Source organism: Sebastes fasciatus, chromosome 16, assembly GCF_043250625.1.
Source record: "Sebastes fasciatus isolate fSebFas1 chromosome 16, fSebFas1.pri, whole genome shotgun sequence".
In the NCBI taxonomy this organism is placed as follows: domain Eukaryota; kingdom Metazoa; phylum Chordata; class Actinopteri; order Perciformes; family Sebastidae; genus Sebastes; species Sebastes fasciatus.
This window is the reverse complement of record NC_133810.1, coordinates 29308103-29328563: the sequence shown is the minus strand read 5'-3', so window position 1 is coordinate 29328563 and position 20461 is coordinate 29308103. Positions and strand designations below refer to the sequence as shown.

Below are 20461 nucleotides of genomic sequence, written 5' to 3'. Positions count from 1 at the left end.
ATCGTTGAAATCACCTCAGTTAACCTGGGGAAGTTCAGCAATGTGTTTTGTGTTAAAACTCCTCCAGCTTGCATCAAGCTTTGCAGAGTGAGTGAGTGTGTGTGTGTGTGCAGCAGGCTGGAATAAGGAAGGGTTAGGACTTGGGCTCAGGTTGGCGTTAGGCCTTCTGCTGGGAGACATATTCTTTCATTTCCATCATAAAAAACCTTGCCAAGGGAGAATTTGAGTCAGGCGAGGTTTTGTTGTGGAAACATTAGAATCTCATCGTCCCAGAAGGCCAAAGAGGACGGTGCCTGCATCGAGAGCAGCACTTGCGTGGCAGTTTTCGTCTGATGATTTCTGGTATTTCAGCGACTATTCGCCACTTGTTTTGGCAAAGGGGGGATGGATTTTGTTCAGCTGCTTAGTCATCGACACAAATGGGATTCATTTCACAATTTTAGATTTTATTATTCACCTAGTGTTGCTGGTGAGAAAGACATTTATTTGATTTTTATATTTTCTTTGTGTTTCATTAGCTCTAATAATTAATGCAGATCCAACAAAGCCAAAAGGTACAGTCAAGTTTCCATCCAAATGTAAATCCACCCATTTCCATCCACTACAGTTATGCGATTATTAGGAGTTGTATCATCGAGATAAGCAGTAGATGGCACCAATTCTCCAGTAGGAAAACCATCATACCGATGCAGAAGAAGAGGGTGCAACAAGATGACGTAATTAAAAGAGCAAACCTCAAATGGTGAAAATAACGGTGTGTAGAATAATGAGGAGACTGTTTTAATCTGCTGCTATGTTTCGTCTCTTCATTGGAGCAGAAGCTTCAGTCGACGTCACATGCTTTACGTACGTCATTTATTCGCTAAATTCAAAATTTGCTTTTATCGATACACCAACCAATTTCAATATTTTGTCAATGTAGAAAGGTAACTGGCAGCTCTGCATCTGATAAGAGTTTCAGTGAGAATGTAAAACATGCATCCAGCCCAAACATTTACAGTATAATTTACCTGTAGCTGTAGACGTCCGACAGATAACAGACCGGGATCCCGTCAGCTCAGCAGAGCACGCTGCTAAATCTAGCAGGAGTTCCTCCGTCAATGGGCCGACTCACCGTGAACACAGGCATGTTATTTTATGGTGATTTTCGCTAAAGTGTTTACAAATGACATGTTAATTAAATAGCATACAGGCACTCGCTGTGCATGAGTCAGCACAGCCACTTTGCATCGCACACACACTTATGTGTATTTTGCGGGTGTGTGTGAGTACGCAGGGTTACTTCAGGGGAATAGAGAGAGGCAGTATTACATGTAATTGGGTCGTATGCTTCAGTAATTTCAGATTCAGATCTCTAGAAAGTCGGGGCGGGAAAAAAAATCTATTCACACATGTATCTTTTTTTTTTTTTTACGATTTTGAAATAGATGCTTTAATGCCAGAATCGATATATTTACTTAATTTGAGTCTATGCAGAGGTAGAAGGAAGTTACAGCTTTTATTGTTGTAGTCAGAGTAACGTGACATCATATCTGTTTCGTATCCGTCAAAAACAAACCGCAGCGAGCCGGAACGAGAAAACCGAAAACGGCCGTATCCACACTTTCGGCGTGGATACGAAAGTGGTAAACACTACACATCCAGTAAAGTATAGAAACACTTTGGGTTTCACACATTGACAGGAAAAGCAGAGCTAGACATCACGGCTAAAGCTGCACGCTAACTCTGTCACGGACAGGAAACGCTATCGTATCGCGGTAATGTGCGGTCCAGCCGGCCGTCGCTCTCATCTCCGTGGTCAAATGCGGCAGACGCTAAACGCATTCAAACGGCCCGATGGAGCTGAACCACGGATGTATAAAGAAAACGGAGCTGACAGGAGAGCTACGGAGATCTAGGATTGCGTCACATGACTGTCTCGCTCGAGAATACTTCAGTGTGTACAGTCGGCTGGTAAAATCATACTTGATCGTTCATTTAGTATGCAGTATGCAGTACATACTGATTGAGTATGTAGGAGGCAGTACGCCAGGAACACAGCCTTAGTCTTGTAATACTGAAACAAACAAACCGTTTCTTTCCAGAACTCTGTTAACACGACAGCGAGAGCAGACGGCAGTCTGGAGAGGAGTTTAGGAACCGACAACTTCGGGGTTTACCGTACTCGGTGGTTCCAAAATATAAAGCTGGAATATAACTTTACTTACTGCTTTGACATTCTCAGCCTGACCCTTATGCAACTGTGTATTTCCATATCAAGTTTCTAATCAGTAAGGAGGATTTGGGGCCTCTTGCATGAAAAGGATATGATGACAATAGCTGATGGGTCTGTAGTTTCCATTCTCCGACTCCTCCACGATGGATAGAGCCTCTTTAAAGAATAAAACAATGGATGTTGTATTGTCAGACGCAACTGTTCAGTCAGGCTGCCAGCCCAGTGTAAGACTTATCTTTGTGCCAGTGGGAGACAACAAGCTGCTGGTAATCTGAAGTTTCTGCCCTTCAGAAACAGGGTTTTCTGTTGATGGAGGCGACAGTACAGTCGTACAGTAGTCTTAGCAAACAGTTCCTTATTTCTGTCATCATTCTTTGCTATTACGTTAAATAGATTTTGTGACACATACGGTCACCAACGGAGCTTAGGAACACCGTGGCATTGAGCAACACCACCCCTTACTGCTGCACCACCATCAGGCTGAGACATTCAAGATGAGCCGGGTCTGTGCAGAATCGATCGGCGCACAATGCATGTCGGTTACGTTTGTGTCCGACTTGATGCCGACTTGCTCTGACGTCATGCACACGTGGGCAGCGATAACTTCACGAGATTGAGGCGGCCGCAGTTTGTAGAGCCAGGCGCCGCAGTTGCTCTCCACCGACTGCAAAACCCAGGGCATGATGGGAAACGCCTGGCTCCCGCCTGATCAAAGAGCTGATTGGCTCTTAGCTTTGACAACAAACACTTTGTGTAATTGTGATATTTAACACTAGATTGTAGGTTATTAGTCTCATGTTGTGCAATGAAGGTTTCATCTGTGAACAAACACATCTTGTGTGGTTGATAAAAATAATTATAATAATGCAGGTTATTTATATAGCGCTTATCAAAACGAGTGCTCATTATGTGCTTTACAAGGCAGACATACAAATAATAAAGGATAGAATCCAACGCCAGATAAACGCACATTTCCACAATGATTCACAGACAAATATAAATAAATCCCAACGTGGTCTGAAAACTACAAGCGGCCTACAGATCGGATCCAACAGGATGCAACTTTTCCTGTAAATTCTTTGAAGGCCTCTGTAAACTGTCCAACTTGACCGCAGCTTTAAGTTTCCGCCCCCCGCTGCTGCTGCCGCCTGATCTCGTCTACTTTCCAGGCGAGGTGCAGTTCATCTCCAACCATTTATATCCAATTAATGTCCCTTTTTGTTGTTGACTGGATCATTCTCTGTATTATGTAAAATTAGCCTGAGGGAAGGTATTTAGGATATGATGGAACTGCTGTGCACAAAACAATATCATGTGCAACTGAAGTAACTTTGAACGCCAGTGAACTTGTTGACCTTTTCCACATGCTGTTTATTTGGAGCTGCAGCTTCAGTGTGTTGTTGAAAGGAGATGGCCGTTTGCCTTAACAAGCATGTGTGTTTAATACAGTAGCCACTTACTTGAAACCTCACTTATTCTTCCTTTTAAGTATGTTTCAGTACAAATACTGTACATACCGTTATCCTCTCCGTGGCCTCTGCTCCACTTGCTGTCTCTCTTGAATGGCCTCCAGCTTCCCTCTTTCCACTCTGTTCCCCTCAGCCCTCTCCCAGCCCTGCAGGCCACTGACTACACCATCCAGTCTGCAGCCAGACACCAGGAAAACAACTTTATTGACTTCAACACTACTATCCCCGCTGTGCCAGTCCTGCTCTGCCGTATGGTTTATCTACAACCTAGCATTTGGTCCCGTCTTGTCGTACATACACACCGCACTGAGGTTCGAGCTCTTACACATTTTACTATTAATGGAGAGTTCAAAACCACTCGACATGGGTGCTGTCCAAAAACTACGGCACAGTTTTCAACTGCTGTTTGGTGTACGTTGATTAACGGTGTACGAAGTCATTCAGAGAATGTTAAAGGGGAACTCCGCTCAACTTATCGTTACTTTACTGTGATGTTTGACCTTCACCGTACAGATTGATGTACGCCCAGAATTAGTTTTCACATTCATCTGCTGAAGGAGGAAAGTTTCTCTGTGCTCACCTCAAATCTCAGTTTAACACCCGACGACCAGCAGACACACATAGTTTTTCCAAGTATTTGTATATGTCTGGAGGTTTTTTTTTAAAGACGGAATATGTTGGCCACATTACCTTCACCTCTTTAAACAAAGAGCCAGTTATGAATGCATATCCCTGCAGAAGTGGTGCTTTACATTAGCGCTGCAGTGACTCGTTACATTAATCGAGTCAATAAACATATCAAACTATTGTAAATTGATTATCTTTGAGTTTTGGACTGTTGTTCAGACAAAACAAGCAACTAAAAGACTCTAAAGAGAAGTTGTGATTGGTTCATAATACTTAAACATTTCGTACATTAAACGATTCATTGAGAATTTATTTAAAGGTTCTCTATACGGAGTAATGTCTACCTGAGCAGATAATGAAGTCTCTCCCTCTGTGTGTGTGTTGGGGTATCTGTAATAATATCTGTCTGTCCGTCTGTCCGTCTGTCCGTCCGTCCGTCCCTCCGTCCCTCCGTCCCTCCGTCCGTCCGTCCGTCCCCCACATGTTCCTGAACGGTTTCAGGCTCATCCAGCAGCATTTAGTGTATCATCGAGCTGATGGCCACTATCTTTTTTATTTTCCTGCAATTTGTTTTCCAGACTTGCGTCTGTGTTTCTAAGGTCACGGCCAGACAGACAGACATTTCAACACCAGAGCTCTCTCTCCTCACTCACAGCCCGAGGCTAGACATGTAGTGAATGAGTACGCAGGGAATATTATGCACCAAAGAAATTGACATAAATACAATTTTTAAACAAGAATTTGACTACCATACAAACTGCATTATGCAAGTTGTGTCTCAGATATAGATGAATGATGAACACGGGGTGTGATTAGTGGCCTGAGACGTTATATATATATCTGGGTGTGTGAGAAAGACAAAGACGGAGAGCGGTGGCGTATCCAGCCTCCAACAATAATCCCGGCAATCAATCTGAGTTTAACAGCTGTGAAGGAGTCACCCCCCCCCCCCCAACCTCTCTCATCTGGACAACAGTTACAAAGGCTGTGTTTTTAGTGAGCGGGAGAATGAGAGCAGTATGCTGCATGTATGCATGCGCTCATGCGTGTGATAAAGATTGACGCCCCTCTCAGCCGTTGAGGCCGGCTCACTGTGTGCTGCTGATGTGTCTCGGCTGCTTCTACCTTCACACTCTGACGTGAACGAAACAGTCTGGTGGGGGGGAGAGCTGCTCATCATTTTGTCTGATGCTCTTACCCATCCATCTATCCTTCCCTCCATCCATCTCTCCATCACTTACCCGTCTGCAGCCGCCCCGCTAGCTGAGCATCGTGACACAATATGCTCCCACTGCCCACTCACTCCTTTCACTCACAAAGGGCCAAGAGATGCATAGAGATGAATTCCCTCCCCCCCCCAGTGGGACCCAATCCATCAACTGCAGCGCTACACTGAAGACAGCGACTGGGCAGCACACAGCCAGGCAGGCTGCCCTTTAAAGGCACAGGGTTGACTACCAGCAGGATCCAGACATTATTCAACATCAAGCATGGATTAGTTTTAAACTGTATGAACTGTTCAGGCACACATGTCAGTCTCAGAGCCGCGATGTGAAACCCCTTCTGTCACATGTTCATTCAGACGAGCTCTTTCCACTCCTTGTGAGCAGAGGATGATGTAACGATTGGACTCATTCTGCCCTCGACGGAGGAAACAAAAGACCAGCCGGAGCATGCACACACACACACACACACACACACACACACGCACGCACACACACACACACGCACACACACACGCACACACACAACCTCTTTCTCTGTGTCTCTCGTGGCCGTTATTGGAGGATAAGAAGAAGGGTTGAAGATGTGATTGTCCTCAAAGCCAGAATGCACATTATAAAGTGTTACATGTTCCACTTAATTCAATCAATCAATCAATCAATCAATCAAACTTTATTTATATAGCACCTTTCAAACAAGTCAAATGAAATTCAAAGTGCTGTACAGACAAAAATGTAGAATGTTAAAAATGGATTTAGAGACTAATGCACTCCGAAACAACCAAGATAAAAGTTCATTTAATAAGAAAGCAATACAAGATGGGTATTTAAGATAATAAAAGATAAATAAAATACAAGAAAATAACAATAAAAATAAATAAATAAAATAAAATAAAAATAAATTAAAAATAAAAATAAAATAATGAAATTTTAATAAAATAAAATAAAATAAAAGATAATAATGATCAGCAATAAAAGGTTGATTAAACAAAATTAAGGGAAACAACAAAACCATAAAATTATAAAACACTACAAAAAAGCCATAATAAATAGATGGGTTTTTAAGTTTACATTTGAAAAATATCAAGTGTTCTGAGAGACTTCTGCTCCTCCTCATGGCTCTGACACTTTGACCAATCACAGGTCATTTCAGAGAGAGAGAGCGTTCCTATTGGCTGTGCTCCGGCTGGTGGGCGGTGCTTGGTATTTCCTCAACTTGATCTCATGTTACAGCTAAACAGTACACTACAAGATGATTCTGAGAACATCTGAGGAGAGAAATAGGCATTACAGTAACAGATTATTGATTCATATTTGATCAGCGCTGCCTAGTTTGACCGTTTGATCGGAGTTCGCGAGGGATTGACAGCCGGCTCTCATAGACGGCAGCTGGACGGCAGACTCCAGATCAGCTCTGACTGCTTGTTTTCCTCTGGTCTGTGAAATCTTGCATTAGGAGCATCGGAGGACACCGGAGGAACATGATTTTTTTCAGATTACCTGTCTCATGCACTACTGTCAGGATATAGCAACCGTGCTGCATTTCTACCCACTTTAAGAATGAGAGACGATTCAGGATTGGGGGGGTCTTAAAAGTCGTTAAATTTGTACTTCCAAACTGTGCAGATCACTTCACTAAACCGACATTCAGCCAGTCAGCAAGAAACATTCCCGACCCGAACTCTGTCCCACATACTCTCTCTTGTTACGGCATCTGCAGCTCGACTAGACTGATTTATTTCTCTTTCCACCTTCACACTTGACTAACCGGCCTCTCCTCTCCTACCTGACCTGGGGGGCCTCCAGCGGGGATATGCCTAGGACGTGGGAACATTTCAAACTGCTGTGCTGGCTGCTGGAGTAACTGCCTCCCTCCAGGAGCGCTGAAAGCATGTTCGGAACGCCTCACCCCTTTCTGGCCTCCTGGAAATGAAGTCGGAATAGAAGAGACAAAATTGTGATATCCTCTCGAGACCAGGATGTTTTCTAGTCATTCTGTCCATTTAGCTTCATACATCACAACCTGTGTTTTTAGATAGTACTCTTTCTCTAAATCAGGGGCAACCTTCGGCAGCTTAACCAACGGCACACTTAGTGTGCAAGAGAGAGTTTTTTGGAAATGTTGAAGTGCCCTTTGATCCGCATTCCAAATGACCTCATTCACATCCATTGGCAGTTATGAGGCCTGGTATTTACGGTAGTTTTATTGATTTGTTTTTCCCCATCCGCATTCTGCGAAGACCCACCCTACTCTGCCTCTGATTGGCTCGTACTTGTTGCCTTCTTCTGCACAGTTTGTTAAGTTTATTGTAGGGCAGTCAAAGTTAACGTGATAATAATGCATCAGGGCAAGTTCATCTTAACACCTCTACTTTCTTTAACATATTTACACAACTTGCAATTTTTAGGTTGTATCGGGCTCAGTTTTAAAGCTAGAGTGAAGATACTGGTATCATATGAAACTAGAAAACCTAAAGAATCAATTGGTACCACCCATCTCATACTATCTTGTCGTGAAAGAGGGTAAATAACGCTCCAAACTTACGCTAAAAAAAGGAGGAAAAACTGGCATGTCCATTTTCAAAGGGGTCCCTTGACCTCTGACCTCAAGATCAGTGAATGTAAATGGGTTCTATGGGTACCCACGAGTCTCCCCTTTACAGACATGCCCACTTTATGATAATCACATGCAGTTTGGGGCAAGTCATAGTCAAGTCAGCACACTGACACACTGACAGCTGTTGTTGCCTGTTGGGCAAACAAAAGTTTATTGCTGATGAACAAGATTGGTGGGAGGTGGTAGGGTTAATGAGTTCAACTCAGATGTGGATGTTTTCATAAGGATGGCAGCCTTCCTGTATAGTGCTCTCATATATAATTACAATATCTTAATTATGGGAGAACATGTTTTAAGTGTTGCTATACACGTCGCCTACATGGATGGAATTTAATGAGACATCCGTTGGAGATTTAAATTTTGATTTGGTGTCATAATTAAACTTAATAAGCTTAAAGTTGATATGGCACACTTGATTAACAAGAAAACTTCATAACAAGAAGGTTGCCGACCCCCTGCTCTGCATTATGGAACGGTTAGTTTGTGATTGTAATGAGCTAACAGCGAGGAGAGCTCACAGCGAGGAGAGGTAACAGCAGTGTGCACAGTGGCCTAAATTAGTAGTATGCACATATTGACTCTCGACACTAAGGTGGAAATCAATTTTTCGTCCCGCTCCGTTGTCTTTCACCTGAGGGTTATGCTCTGTTAGGTCACCGCCCTTCAGCTTGTACGTCTGTGTGTGTAAAGAGTGTGTGTGAGTGCGTCTACACCACAGTAAACAATCCTTCTCATAATGGGATTTGTTTGGTGAAGCTGCTCCAAGTCATGATCTCATCCCCTTACAGCAATCTGTCTCTCTGTGTGTTTAAATCCCATTGCACTCCTCAGTCCCTCACTACATTCATTCTTATAGCTTTAGTAATGATTTTAGATGGAGCTCCTTCACACTTCTTCCTTTTTAGCTGTGAAGTACTGCAGTAAAAGCCCACGGGGAGTCCTGCACTCCAAACCCCTGTAGTTCTGCAGTCTGACAGCATGAACATAGTGTCATGGGAGACCAGACATTATTTTTAATCGCAACATTACTCTCCCATTTTCTGCAGACTTCCATCGCCGCTTTAGTGAAAATAAAACATTAATGAGAGGCTTCAACCTTTCTTCATAATAATCCCTCACCAAGGACGATATCGTTGAGTCAAATCCTCACGTTCTCTTGTCTGACTAACTGTTGGTCCAACGTAGGCTAAATTAGAAAACACAAATTTACAAATTATTGAACACAGTTTAGTAGTCTTATAGTAGTCTTCTTTTGAGACCAGAGTCTCTTGGTGCAGGAATAGCAAAATGATTTCTTGCTTTGTTGTGGTGGTCAAAGGTGCAGTCATCTCATCCACCAGCCTCGAAGAAGTTGCATCAAGCTGTTTCGTTTTTCTTGGGTTTGAAAAGTTATCGTAGATCTCGTGGGGAAATGTTTCGACAGCACAGAGGAGCACTGTTTAAAGAATCATATATTATAAAAAAAAAAGCATCATCATTAACTGATAGTCTGCACATAAATGTCTGAAGAGTTCCTTCAGCAGTTCTGCTGGTACAGTACTGGTGTTATTCTTATTAGCCACACTAGCAGCTAATCAAGGGATGGCAACGTCAGTCTGTCTGTTGGTCCGTCGGTCCACCACGTTGGTCCTGAATGAAAGATCTCAATCAGCACCCAAGTATGGTGATGGTACGGAATCAGGATCTGGGTGTATCATCCCAGCTCTACTAATTCGATGATTGTTTTTTTCATTGGAGGCTGAAACTTTGGTTACATTTCCTGGAAAGCGTCTGACCCCCCCCTCCCCACATGTGATATGTGATAAATCAGTCCAGCCTGTCACTGGCATAGCAGAGCGGAGAGAGCTGAATGAACTGGGTCATCATTGGATTATCATTTGATATTCATGAAGCAGTCTTGTAGAGGAGAACGATGTGATGCTCAGTCCGACCAGACATCCCAGCTAACTGAGGAACGGCTCGTCTTGAACACTTGCTTTTTTCAGGAACGCTGGGACTCTTTTAGCTCAGTGGTGACGGTTAACACATTGACACATTGCCACACTTCTGCTGTAAATGTTTGCTATCAGGTGCGGTTAGAGGAACATTTTTGATGTTTTGATCCGAGTCACTTCAGGAATGAAGGTCGCAGCGATAAAAGTAAGTGAATTAGTTTAAAGCTGAAGTTTAATTGAAGAGTGTGGATGGTTTCTTCTTTTTGGTGTTAGATCACAGAGAAACAAACACTTTGCATCTTGTTCAGTGATTTAGTGAGCGCTCGCTGCAGGTCCCATGCAGCTCCTCCGTATCCTTGTGGCCTCTCTTGGCTCCCACATGTCCTCCTCAGTGAGGCTGGCTGTTTGCTTGGATTTCCATTCTCCTCTCCAGCAATAGGTCTTTTTAATCCATCTCATGTGTGGATGGCACATATGAAGTCATCACAGCTGATGCAACCTGCACTTTTCTTTCCTTGTTTTTTTGTTTGAGGTATTTGGCTGCAACCTGAGAGCAGGTCGTTTAGCAGAGGGGAGGTTAAGGTTGTATTTTTGGTGACTCTATTTCTACTTTTGCAAGTGTGGTAGACTGCCAGCTACCACACTTATTTATTGTGGGGTGAATTTTTAAATGTGCAGTTGAAGTAGTCATATTGAATGTGCTCTGAGGTCCTTGATGTCCTTTGACTCTATTCATCGTCTACTTGCAAGAACAGCAGAATTCCTCAGCTGAGCGATTTAAATAAAATGCCACAGTGCAAAAAGGACAGCAGAGAGAAAGAGGACTGCACATGTGGAAGGAAAGAAAATCACTCTCCCGCAAGTGCACCCCCTCCTCTTTTACCTCCTGCCCTCTCCCTCTCCTCTACTTCTTTTTGCTCCCTCCATCCCTGCTCTTTGTCCTGGGAAACGTACCAACCAGAGAGGAGGAAGAGGAGGAGAGGAGGGGGGAGGGGTGAGCCAGCATGTCAGGGAATAGGGAGAGAATAGCATGTGGCGGAGGGACAGAGAAAGCAGACCGTGAGGTCGGCAAGACAGAGAGAAGCTGTTTTTTGTCTTTCTTTGGGGGGGATCTGGTCTTTCCCTTTCAGTATTTCCTGCTGCTGATACATTTGGGTGTTGAAGTTCTGTTGGGTGAAAGCCATCAGAGAAAGGAAAGAAGACGAGAAGATCAGGATGGTAGGATGGGAGAGAGGGCAAAATGGAGGAGATGAAAGCGGTCCCATTGAGGACTCCACCAAATAGCCACCTCCTCTCGTCTAACACCACCACCACCACCACCACCACCACCGCCGCCGCCGCCGCTGCTGCTGCTAATGTTGTTGCCTCCCGCCCCCTGTCTCTGGTTCCCACACAGGGAGAGCTTACACTGTGAGTGAAAGAAAGTGGAGAGCTGACATTTACGTCCTGCTGAGGGGGAACAGGACTCCGCAAGAAGGGATGTACATTCTCTCACACACTTGCTCAGAGAAATAGAGCGGGGGGACAGGTGTTGGAGTATTAACGAGGGGGCAAAACCTCTGAGTGTGAAGCTGCACGGCATGAAGGGAAGGGAAGGGAAGAGTAGCAACTAAAAGGAGGAGTGAAAACCAGACTTTAAACTGCTGTGAGTACAAAGTGTCTTTCTGTCTTTTTGACTGTGTCATTTGGTTGTTTTCTTTCATTTCTTCTGCTGCTTCTCTGCAGATATCAGAGCAATGCTTCCTTCTTGTCCTTGTGTGCCTGCAGGACTCATCAACATTGTGCTTGTGTCCAAAATATGGCTCTTGGATTTAGCTTTTTTGCTCTGCAGAAACCTTTGTTAGAGGGACAGTGCAACTTGTCTTCTGTCTCTCTTTGGAAAATGACCACCATGGATGAGACTTCTCTTGCATTTGGGAATATATTGAGCCTCTTTTTATGATGTAAACAAGAAGAAAGCACAGACCACCTTTGTATGTGGTTTATTTCCCAATATGACCAACTTGAGGACAGGGAGAATATGTTTAAATCCAGTGATCTTTGTCAGGGTAGTTGTATTGCCTTTCCATTGTTACCACAATGAACTGAACTTGAACCCAGTTCTCCCAGAATAGCTAATTCCTTAGTTAGCATTTTATTTTTGTGAAAGACAACCTGTTCTCATTTTAATATCCGGGTTCGTACGGTTATGAAAATCCAGTTTGCCCAGGACTGGCTTGCTGAGATTGCAGCCCCCCTCTTTTGCTGTTGAGCTTTGCTGGAGCCACAGGGACAACGTGTGCAGTGCAGGTCAGATTGAAATCAAATTATAATGTGGTGTGTTGCATGCATTGCAGAAAAACAGGCCTAGAATTGTAGACAACCTGTCTAGCAGGCCTCTCAGGGTCTGGCACTGGATCTCATCACAAGTTGTAATTTGGATAAACTTCTGGCTAAAAGCAGAAGCACTTGCTGGAATGGTGAAACCGGTGGAGCAGTATCTCGTCTTTGTATCTAGTGTCTTATACTCTTAAAATAATGGTAACGCAAGTACTAACTGTAGAATAGTTTAAAAAGTAGTAGTTTTTTTGTTGTATATTATTTTTATTGACAATTTCTTTTTGACACACCTGCAATCGACACTCACATTTACAGTGAGTAGTACAAATAACTAAGAGAAAATGATCTAAACCGCACGTCAAGGACAAAAAAAGCATACATATAATTACAAAAAACAACGTTTGTTGTACAGTTCTGTCGTTATGCAGCTGGGAGACAATTACAGTATGCTTCCTCACTAACTTGCTTATTCAGTAAATGCAGATGTACAGTAGACAGTTTAGGACTTGAGACTCACAATGCAAAATGCAACTGCAAAATCCCTCAAAAGAGTGGAGCTGTCCATGTTGGTACTCTGGTCATACGTACACTGTGTGAATTCTATCAGGTGTAGACTACTGAGCTCATCAATTTAAAGGCCGGCTGAACTTTGTTAATCTGCAGGGAGTAAATGAATGTCATGTCACCCTCTGGTGGTTGTGTTGAAGGATTATTGTATGTGGAAGTGCTGAGGGAATGACTATACAGTAGATAAAAGAGTTTGTCTGAGAAATTCTGCAGAGAATTTGTCCCTCTTTGGAAGTGTTGTGAGGTCTCAGATCTCACTCTGTGTTGTTGTTGACTGATATCTCAAACACTGTTCCCAACCCAAAGGGCTCGGAGTTTGATTCTTACCACAGTTTTTCTGATGTTTTGGATGCTAACACTTACTTACCTCATAACGTTTTTACTAGCCTATATACTGGTTGTACATTTTAGGTCTCTTTCATATATGATTGCTTTATTAGTGTTAAAGGGATAGTTCGGATTACAGCTTTGTTTTTTGTTTTTATTAGGGCTGTCAAAGTTAATGCGATAATAACACGTTAACGCAAATTCGCTTTAACGCCACTAATTTTTTTTAACCCATTAACCCAACTTGTAGGTTGTAGCTCAGTTTTAAAGCTAAAGTGAAGATACTGGTATCATATGAAACTAGAAAACCTGATGAATCCATCGGTACCAACTGTGTCATACTACCCCAAGAGTCTCCCCTTTACAGACATGCCCACTTTATGATAATCACATGCAGTTTGGGGCAAGTCATAGTCAAGTCAGCACACTGACACACTGACAGCTGTTGTTGCCTGTTGGGCTGCAGTTTGACATGTTATGATTTGAGCATATTGTTTTATGTTAAATGCAGTACCTGTGAGGGTTTCTGGATCAATATCTGTCATTGTTTTGTGTTGTTGATTGATTTACAATAATAAATATATACATACATTTACATAAAGTAGAATATTTATCCACTCCCATGTTGATAAGAGGATTAAATACTTGACAAATCTCCCTTTAAGGTACATTTTGAACAGATAAAAAATGTAGCAAGACGTACTTTAGCCACCTAAAGAACATCAATATCAGTTTAAGTGTACACTACATTTTCACCATTTTACTCGCCGTCAGACCGATGGGGAACTGAAGCAGTTATCTGTGCTCTACTCAAAGCCACCAGACTCCATTGACAAAACCTGTAATTTGACCTCGCAGGTACCGCTGCCTCGATCGGTCACTTTGTTATCGTGTGACATTGGTCAATCCGAACTAACCCGTAACACAAACTAACTAACCGATCGAGGCAGCAAGCAAACTTCCATTCTGCGAGGTAAAAGTACTGTTTTTGTTAAAGGAGTCTGGTGGCTTTGAAGAGAGCGTGGATGGATATAACGGCTTCAGATCCCAGTCGGAAAGGGCTCGCTGACGTCGAGGTAAAGGGTTGAAAACATTCAAAATACATCGTTACGTTCTGCTGCTGCAGTACGTTGCCTTGCTCCCGTGCTGGTAAACTGGGGGCGTTACTGTAGGTAATACACTGACTATGGAGAAGTGCCTCATCACAAACCCCACTTCAAAAAATCTGAACTATCCTTTAAGCTTATCTTCCAGTTCCCCTATATTTGTACTGCTGAGCTGCAGTCACAAGCTCCCGTTTAATGCCGGTAGTGTAAGAGCACGAGAAGAGTCAGTGAACTGCTTGGTCTCTTTTGTCTTTGACACATTGAGTTGTAGGAAAGACTGATCACACCAACTGGGCCATGACTCTGTTCGTCATCAAGCAAACAGCTGACAATTACCGAACGTAGGAACGTACCTATCTTTATGATTACTCTGACAGTCCTCTATATACAAGACTAATATTAGCAGGGGAAGGACGCAGAGTGAGAGTCTACAGACGTGCTCGCTGCTCTGTGAGCACTTACTGTAGTCACAGTAGTATGCTAACATCCAGATGTTTAGCAGGTATAATGTGCTAATTGTCACTAAACACAAAGTCCAGATGAGGCTGATTGGAATGTCATTGTTATGCAGGTATTTGGTATATTGATATATGATGATGATGATGACACTAGATGAAAAGTTAACAGACCACCAAAGTTATTACAAATCATCCTGAGGGGATTATGAACATCTGAATCAAATTTCATGGCAGTCCATCCAATAGTTGTTGAGACATTTCAGTGTAGACATAAAGAGAAGTTAAAAGTCACTCAACATGTCAAACAGGGTTTTGTAATGCTGCTCTTCCAGCACAGCAATGCTTTGTCTGTTTTATGTTTGTTGAAACAGCAGTGATCCCAGTCAATCCAAACTATTGCTCTTGTCTCCTTAGTCACAGTTGGTCATTGGGCAGCGGTTCCTTTTTTCCTAAAACCGTTAAACTCTTCCAGTGAAATGCTGAAATGCCTGCCCCTACGGGCTCACATCTAAAGTTTGTTCTTGCTGCTTCCGCTGGCTTCTCTGTCAAGAGAACGGCTTCTGCTCGTACATCGAGTGCAATAACATTTGCGGGTTGCTCAGTGCTGGAACCGAACAACAGAGAGGTAATTAGGTCATTTGCTGTCACACTAGTTTGAGCCTCTGAAAGGAGACACAGAAAAGGGCATTGTTGTTCTGTGAGGGTTGCTCCTCCATTAACTACTGTCTTTAAACCAAGCCCTCTTTCATGGAAACAAAACACTTCCATGTGTTGTTCTCTCCTCACCGGCACCATGACATCGCTTAGACAATATCTGTTAAGTGGACTATGGGAGCACATAAATGAATACCCCCAGTCTCACTTTATATGCTCGCTGCTGGGAGAGCAGGGCAAATGTTTCTGTAGTTTCTGAACAATCAGATGCAGATTTAACCAAATAAAATCGAAAAATAAAATCAATGCAGCTGCGAGAGAGAGAGAGAGAGAGGAGACTGAGACGTACGAAACATGAACTAACCTGAGGAGCGCTGACAAAACCGAGAGCAACACGATTGTCCATAATTAATCGTGATTAATCGCACATTTTTTATCTGTTCAAAATGTACCTTAAAGGGAGATTTGTCAAGTATTTAATACTCTTATCAACATGGGAGTGGACAAATATGCTGCTTTATGCAAATGCATGTACATATTTATTATTGGAAATCAAATAATAACACAAAACAATGACAGATATTGTCCAGAAACCCTCACAGGTACTGCATTTAGCATAAAACAATATGCTCCAATCATAACATGGCAAACTGCAGCCCAACAGGCAACAACAGCTGTCAGTGTGTCAGTGTGCTGACTTGACTATGACTTGCCCCAAACTGCATGTGATTATCATAAAGTGGGCATGTCTGTAAAGGGGAGACTCGTGGGTACCCATAGAACCCATTTACATTCACACATCTGGAGGTCAGAGGTCAAGGGACCCCTTTGAAAATGGCCATGACAGTTTTTCCTTGACAATATTTTGCTTAGGATCATGAATAGAAGTTTTGTGTGTGTTGTGATAACGGACCTGTCAAAGGGTTTGTGAAGCTGAAGATGTAGAAGTCCGTTTATCTGATTCTCCCTGTTTTCTTGAAATGACCAAAGCTCTCTTTCTCTCTGTCTTCCAGTTGTCCCTCGGGGATGAACAGTGCGAAGTGACGCGGAACGGCTATGAGTCGAAGGAGCTGGTGTACTTAGTTCATATCTACTGCCAGGTAAGACTCTACTGGGTTTGATGAGATACAGATACTGTACATGCCTAACCTCCCACAGCACGCACACACCTACATATCATTACATACAGACTCCCACACAGACTCCACTTCAAGTGCACAAACACAAACACACACCGACGAAATGTATTCATGCTTTCAACTTCTCCTCTAAAAACTTGTCAGAAGTGATTTTCCAGTACAAGCCGTTCACACGTCCAGCGCCGTCGTCCCTGTGTGAGAGCGCTGGCTCAAATTCAGACATTTCTGAAACACCTAAAAATTCAAGTTATGTGGGACTTTGGATCTGGATTGAAAAGAGCTGTGGCTGTGGATGCCAGGATGGGTGAGGTGGGGGGGGCTTCAGAGTGTGAATTCTTCAACCCTGAGCTTTTACAAAGTACTCAACACGTTTCCAGCACATACTTTAGGATATTATCGGCTGAGTTTTTTGGTATTTAACTGCTTATGTTGATCTCCTGGATGATAGGTTGGATGTTTCTGCGTTATTATTGGAAAATTCAATCATTGATTGCTGCAGTTATTGCCGGCAGCATGTGTGATTAGGGCTGTGTATTGCCAAGAATCTGGTGATATGATATGTATCATGATGCACGGGGTAACCATTCAATATTAACCATTAACCAGTCTTCCCCTTGCGCGCCTCCAACCTCTGCAAAATGCTTGCTTTTAGACGTGAACACATTACCACCCCCGTACTTTACTCGCTCCATTGGCTTCCAGTTCGCTTTAGAATCGATTTCAAGCTCTTGATGTTTGTTTTTTAAAGCCATTAACGGCCTCGCCCCGCCTTATTTGTCCGAGATTTTAACTCTCCGCGAGCATAACAGGGCTTTGCGGTCAACTTTTTTTAGAAGTCCCGAGGTCGAGGTATAAGCTGTGGGGTGATGGTGCTTTTGCTGTCGCTGCTCCTAAACTATGGAACAAGTTACCCTCTGATATACACACCGTCACTGACCTAGTGCTTTTTAAATCTAAGCTCAAGACTTATTTATTTAGATTGGCTTTTAATACCTAGTAGCGCTGTGACAGTTTCCCTATGCCTTTTGATATGTTATGTTTTTATTCCTGCTATTTCCTGATGTTAATGTGAAGCACTTTTTGTACCTTTTTATTGTCGTAAAGGGCTATACAAATATACGTTGATTGAATATATTTCGATATATTGTTATACTGTGTAAGCAAGGTGATATATTGCGTTTTTCTTTTTTTCCATTTAATTTTAGGAAAACTGTGATAGTGTAAAGACCACACCAGAAATACAGCATTTTAGAAGAGGCAAAAACAACAAATGTATATTACATCCAAAAAAAACCTACATGTTTTTTTACCCCAAACTGCATGTGATCATCATAAAGTGGGCATGTCTGTAAAGGGGAGACTCGTGGGTAACCATAGAACCCATTTACATTCACACATCTGGAGGTCAGAGGTCAAGGGACCCCTTTGAAAATGGCCATGCCAGTTTTTCCTCGCCAAAATTTAGCGTAAGTTTGGAGCGTTATTTAACCTCCTTCATGACAAGCTAGTATGACATGGTTGGTACCGATGGATTCATTAGGTTTTCTAGTTTCATATGATATCAGTATCTTCACTCTAGCTTTAAAACTGAGTCCGCTACAACCTCCGAATTTTTAAGAGGTTAATAAAAAATCAATACAGTGTTTTGGAGAATCGATATAGTCATCAATACACACAAGTATCGCACAACACGGCGAAACTTGTGTGTATTGATCTTACACCCCTATGTGTGATGTTCTTCTTATAGCCGGCTGTGCATTCCTTGCTTAGTGTCGTTTCAAAGCTCCTGTCAACATTGAAGTTAAAATTCCCTTTATAAGAAGAGATCTCAGAGTAACTAATTATTTATGATTACATCATATAGTTTTGCAACAAATTTGATTAACCCAAAACTGGGCACGGCCTTAAAGTAGAACACACACATGCACACCAGCTGCTCAGCTGCTCAGAAGCTCTGCCCCGGCCGCCTCCAGTGACATTTTTGATTCTGGTTTCATGCATTTCCCTCCACAGATCATGTTCCATTTGCACGACCTTGGCAATGCCACACAAGTATGTGGCTGTGTACTTGGAAAATTCCTACTTCTTACAGCCATCGGAAAACTGCTAAATCTACACTAGGTCTATTTGAAAACTGGCAAAAAGTCGGCCTTGAGATCTGAGCTTTAAACCCAGAAAGTAGCACAGCACAGATTGGTTCAATTCCACAGAAAGGGGGGTAACTTGAAGCACTGTCTGAAAGTGGGGCAGGACAGCATAAAGACTTCCCTGAACCCCCCCCCCACCCTCCTGTCTCTACCAGCCAGCACTATAAAACAGCACTAGAATCAGTGGGCTGAGTGGTGCACTGCAGTCCCAGTCGCACAAGCCCTGGCCTCGGTACAGACGCATCTTTCTAGGCCAAATCAAAGCGAAAGACTTTTTTTCCACCGCTAGTCTCTCGGTGGGTTTTGAGGTTTGGATCCTCGTCTTACTGGATGAAACAGAAACAACAAATCCATGGACGAACTCTTAAAGAAGAGTTACATTTAATGTGGTGATTGAGGGTCTCTAGGTTTGCACTGTTTGGCATTGAATCACTACATTTATAAGCCCATGTTCTTTTATTTGTAAAGACATTTTCAGTATCAAAGTATACGAGTCCACGGGAGACTTGATTGCCTTTTTTTTTATTTTTGAGACAGTGCCATTGTATTAGAGAGGCATGAAAAGAAGAGTGTCTGTGGGGACAAAAACAGAAGAGACAAAAAGGAGAACAGAAGAGTCACAGCTGTGTTTGGTTGATAAATAGTGAGCTTGTCTTTATGCTGATACAGAGGCCGGTGGCTCTTCTTGTCACGTTATCCACAAAGTTCAACTACTGGCAACAAAATAGTTGGTGTCAGTGTTTGACCACACCAGACACCCGTTTTGTCTGGAGTTTTCTTTTTGGAAAATGTTGCATATTATACCTTTTTAAAGAGTTGCTGTTGTGCAGCCTGCTCTGAGGCCCTGTTCACACCTGGCATTACCATGCGTCCTCAGTGATCAATCACAAGTAGAGCGCTCTAAGTACAGGTGTCAACGCATTCGAGATGCATTGAGATCGGATCTTTCAGACCACATTCAGAGGTGGTCTGGGCCACATATGGCCACATTCTTTTAGCAGTGTGTACGTGAATGTGTCCTGGGCCACATTAAGGACCGTCTACTCTAATCTGATGTCCCGCTGGGATCACCGGGATCACCGCGCTCCCTTAGGGGGATAAACAGGCAGACAGGGGCACTTGTCAGCATGGAAACGGCCTCTGTGCTCTACAGTATCCTGTCGGTACATCTGTATTTTATTAAACTATATCTTATTTATAGGCTACATATCTACAGACTATCAGACTGGGAACAGGAGGTGCGTTATTATCATACTACTTATCATACTGCAGAGCTAACACCTGCTCGCTCTCTCTCCTCCCCGGCTCTCTGAAGCTTCGTACCTGCTGTTGTCTGGCAAAAGCAGCGGTGCCGGTGGCGCGGAGGTCCCCGGGGACCGCCAGTCCAATAACCTTATATTTTGATATATATAAAATGTACCTGAATTCACAATATTACTACTGACATTCCTGTAGTATTACATCACAACGTCTGCTGTAGTAGCCGTGTGTTCACTGCGTGTTTATTAACATATAGAGCGGGGAAGTGAGATCAGATCACAAGTGGCCACATGTGGAGACGCATCTTAATACCAGGCGTGAACAGGCGTACTTAAAGCTAGACTGGATCACTGAGCACGCATCTTAATACCAGGTCTGAACAGGGCCAAAGATACTCAA

The 20461-nt window shown here is 43.0% G+C and overlaps 1 protein-coding gene across 5 annotated transcripts in view; it reads left to right on the top strand.

The window, feature by feature from the left end:
• arhgap32b (Rho GTPase activating protein 32b) overlaps window positions 1-20461 on the top strand; it is a 98867-nt gene that overhangs the window by 39445 nt on the left and 38961 nt on the right. For 4 of the 5 annotated variants that reach the window (XM_074610015.1, XM_074610014.1, XM_074610013.1 and 1 more), the window contains one exon: window positions 16530-16616. In XM_074610015.1, the coding sequence (XP_074466116.1) occupies window positions 16530-16616 (87 nt within the window). Of the gene's footprint in view, window positions 1-11068; window positions 11731-16529; window positions 16617-20461 lie in introns of those variants that run through there. The other variant, XM_074610017.1, reaches the window with a different exon arrangement.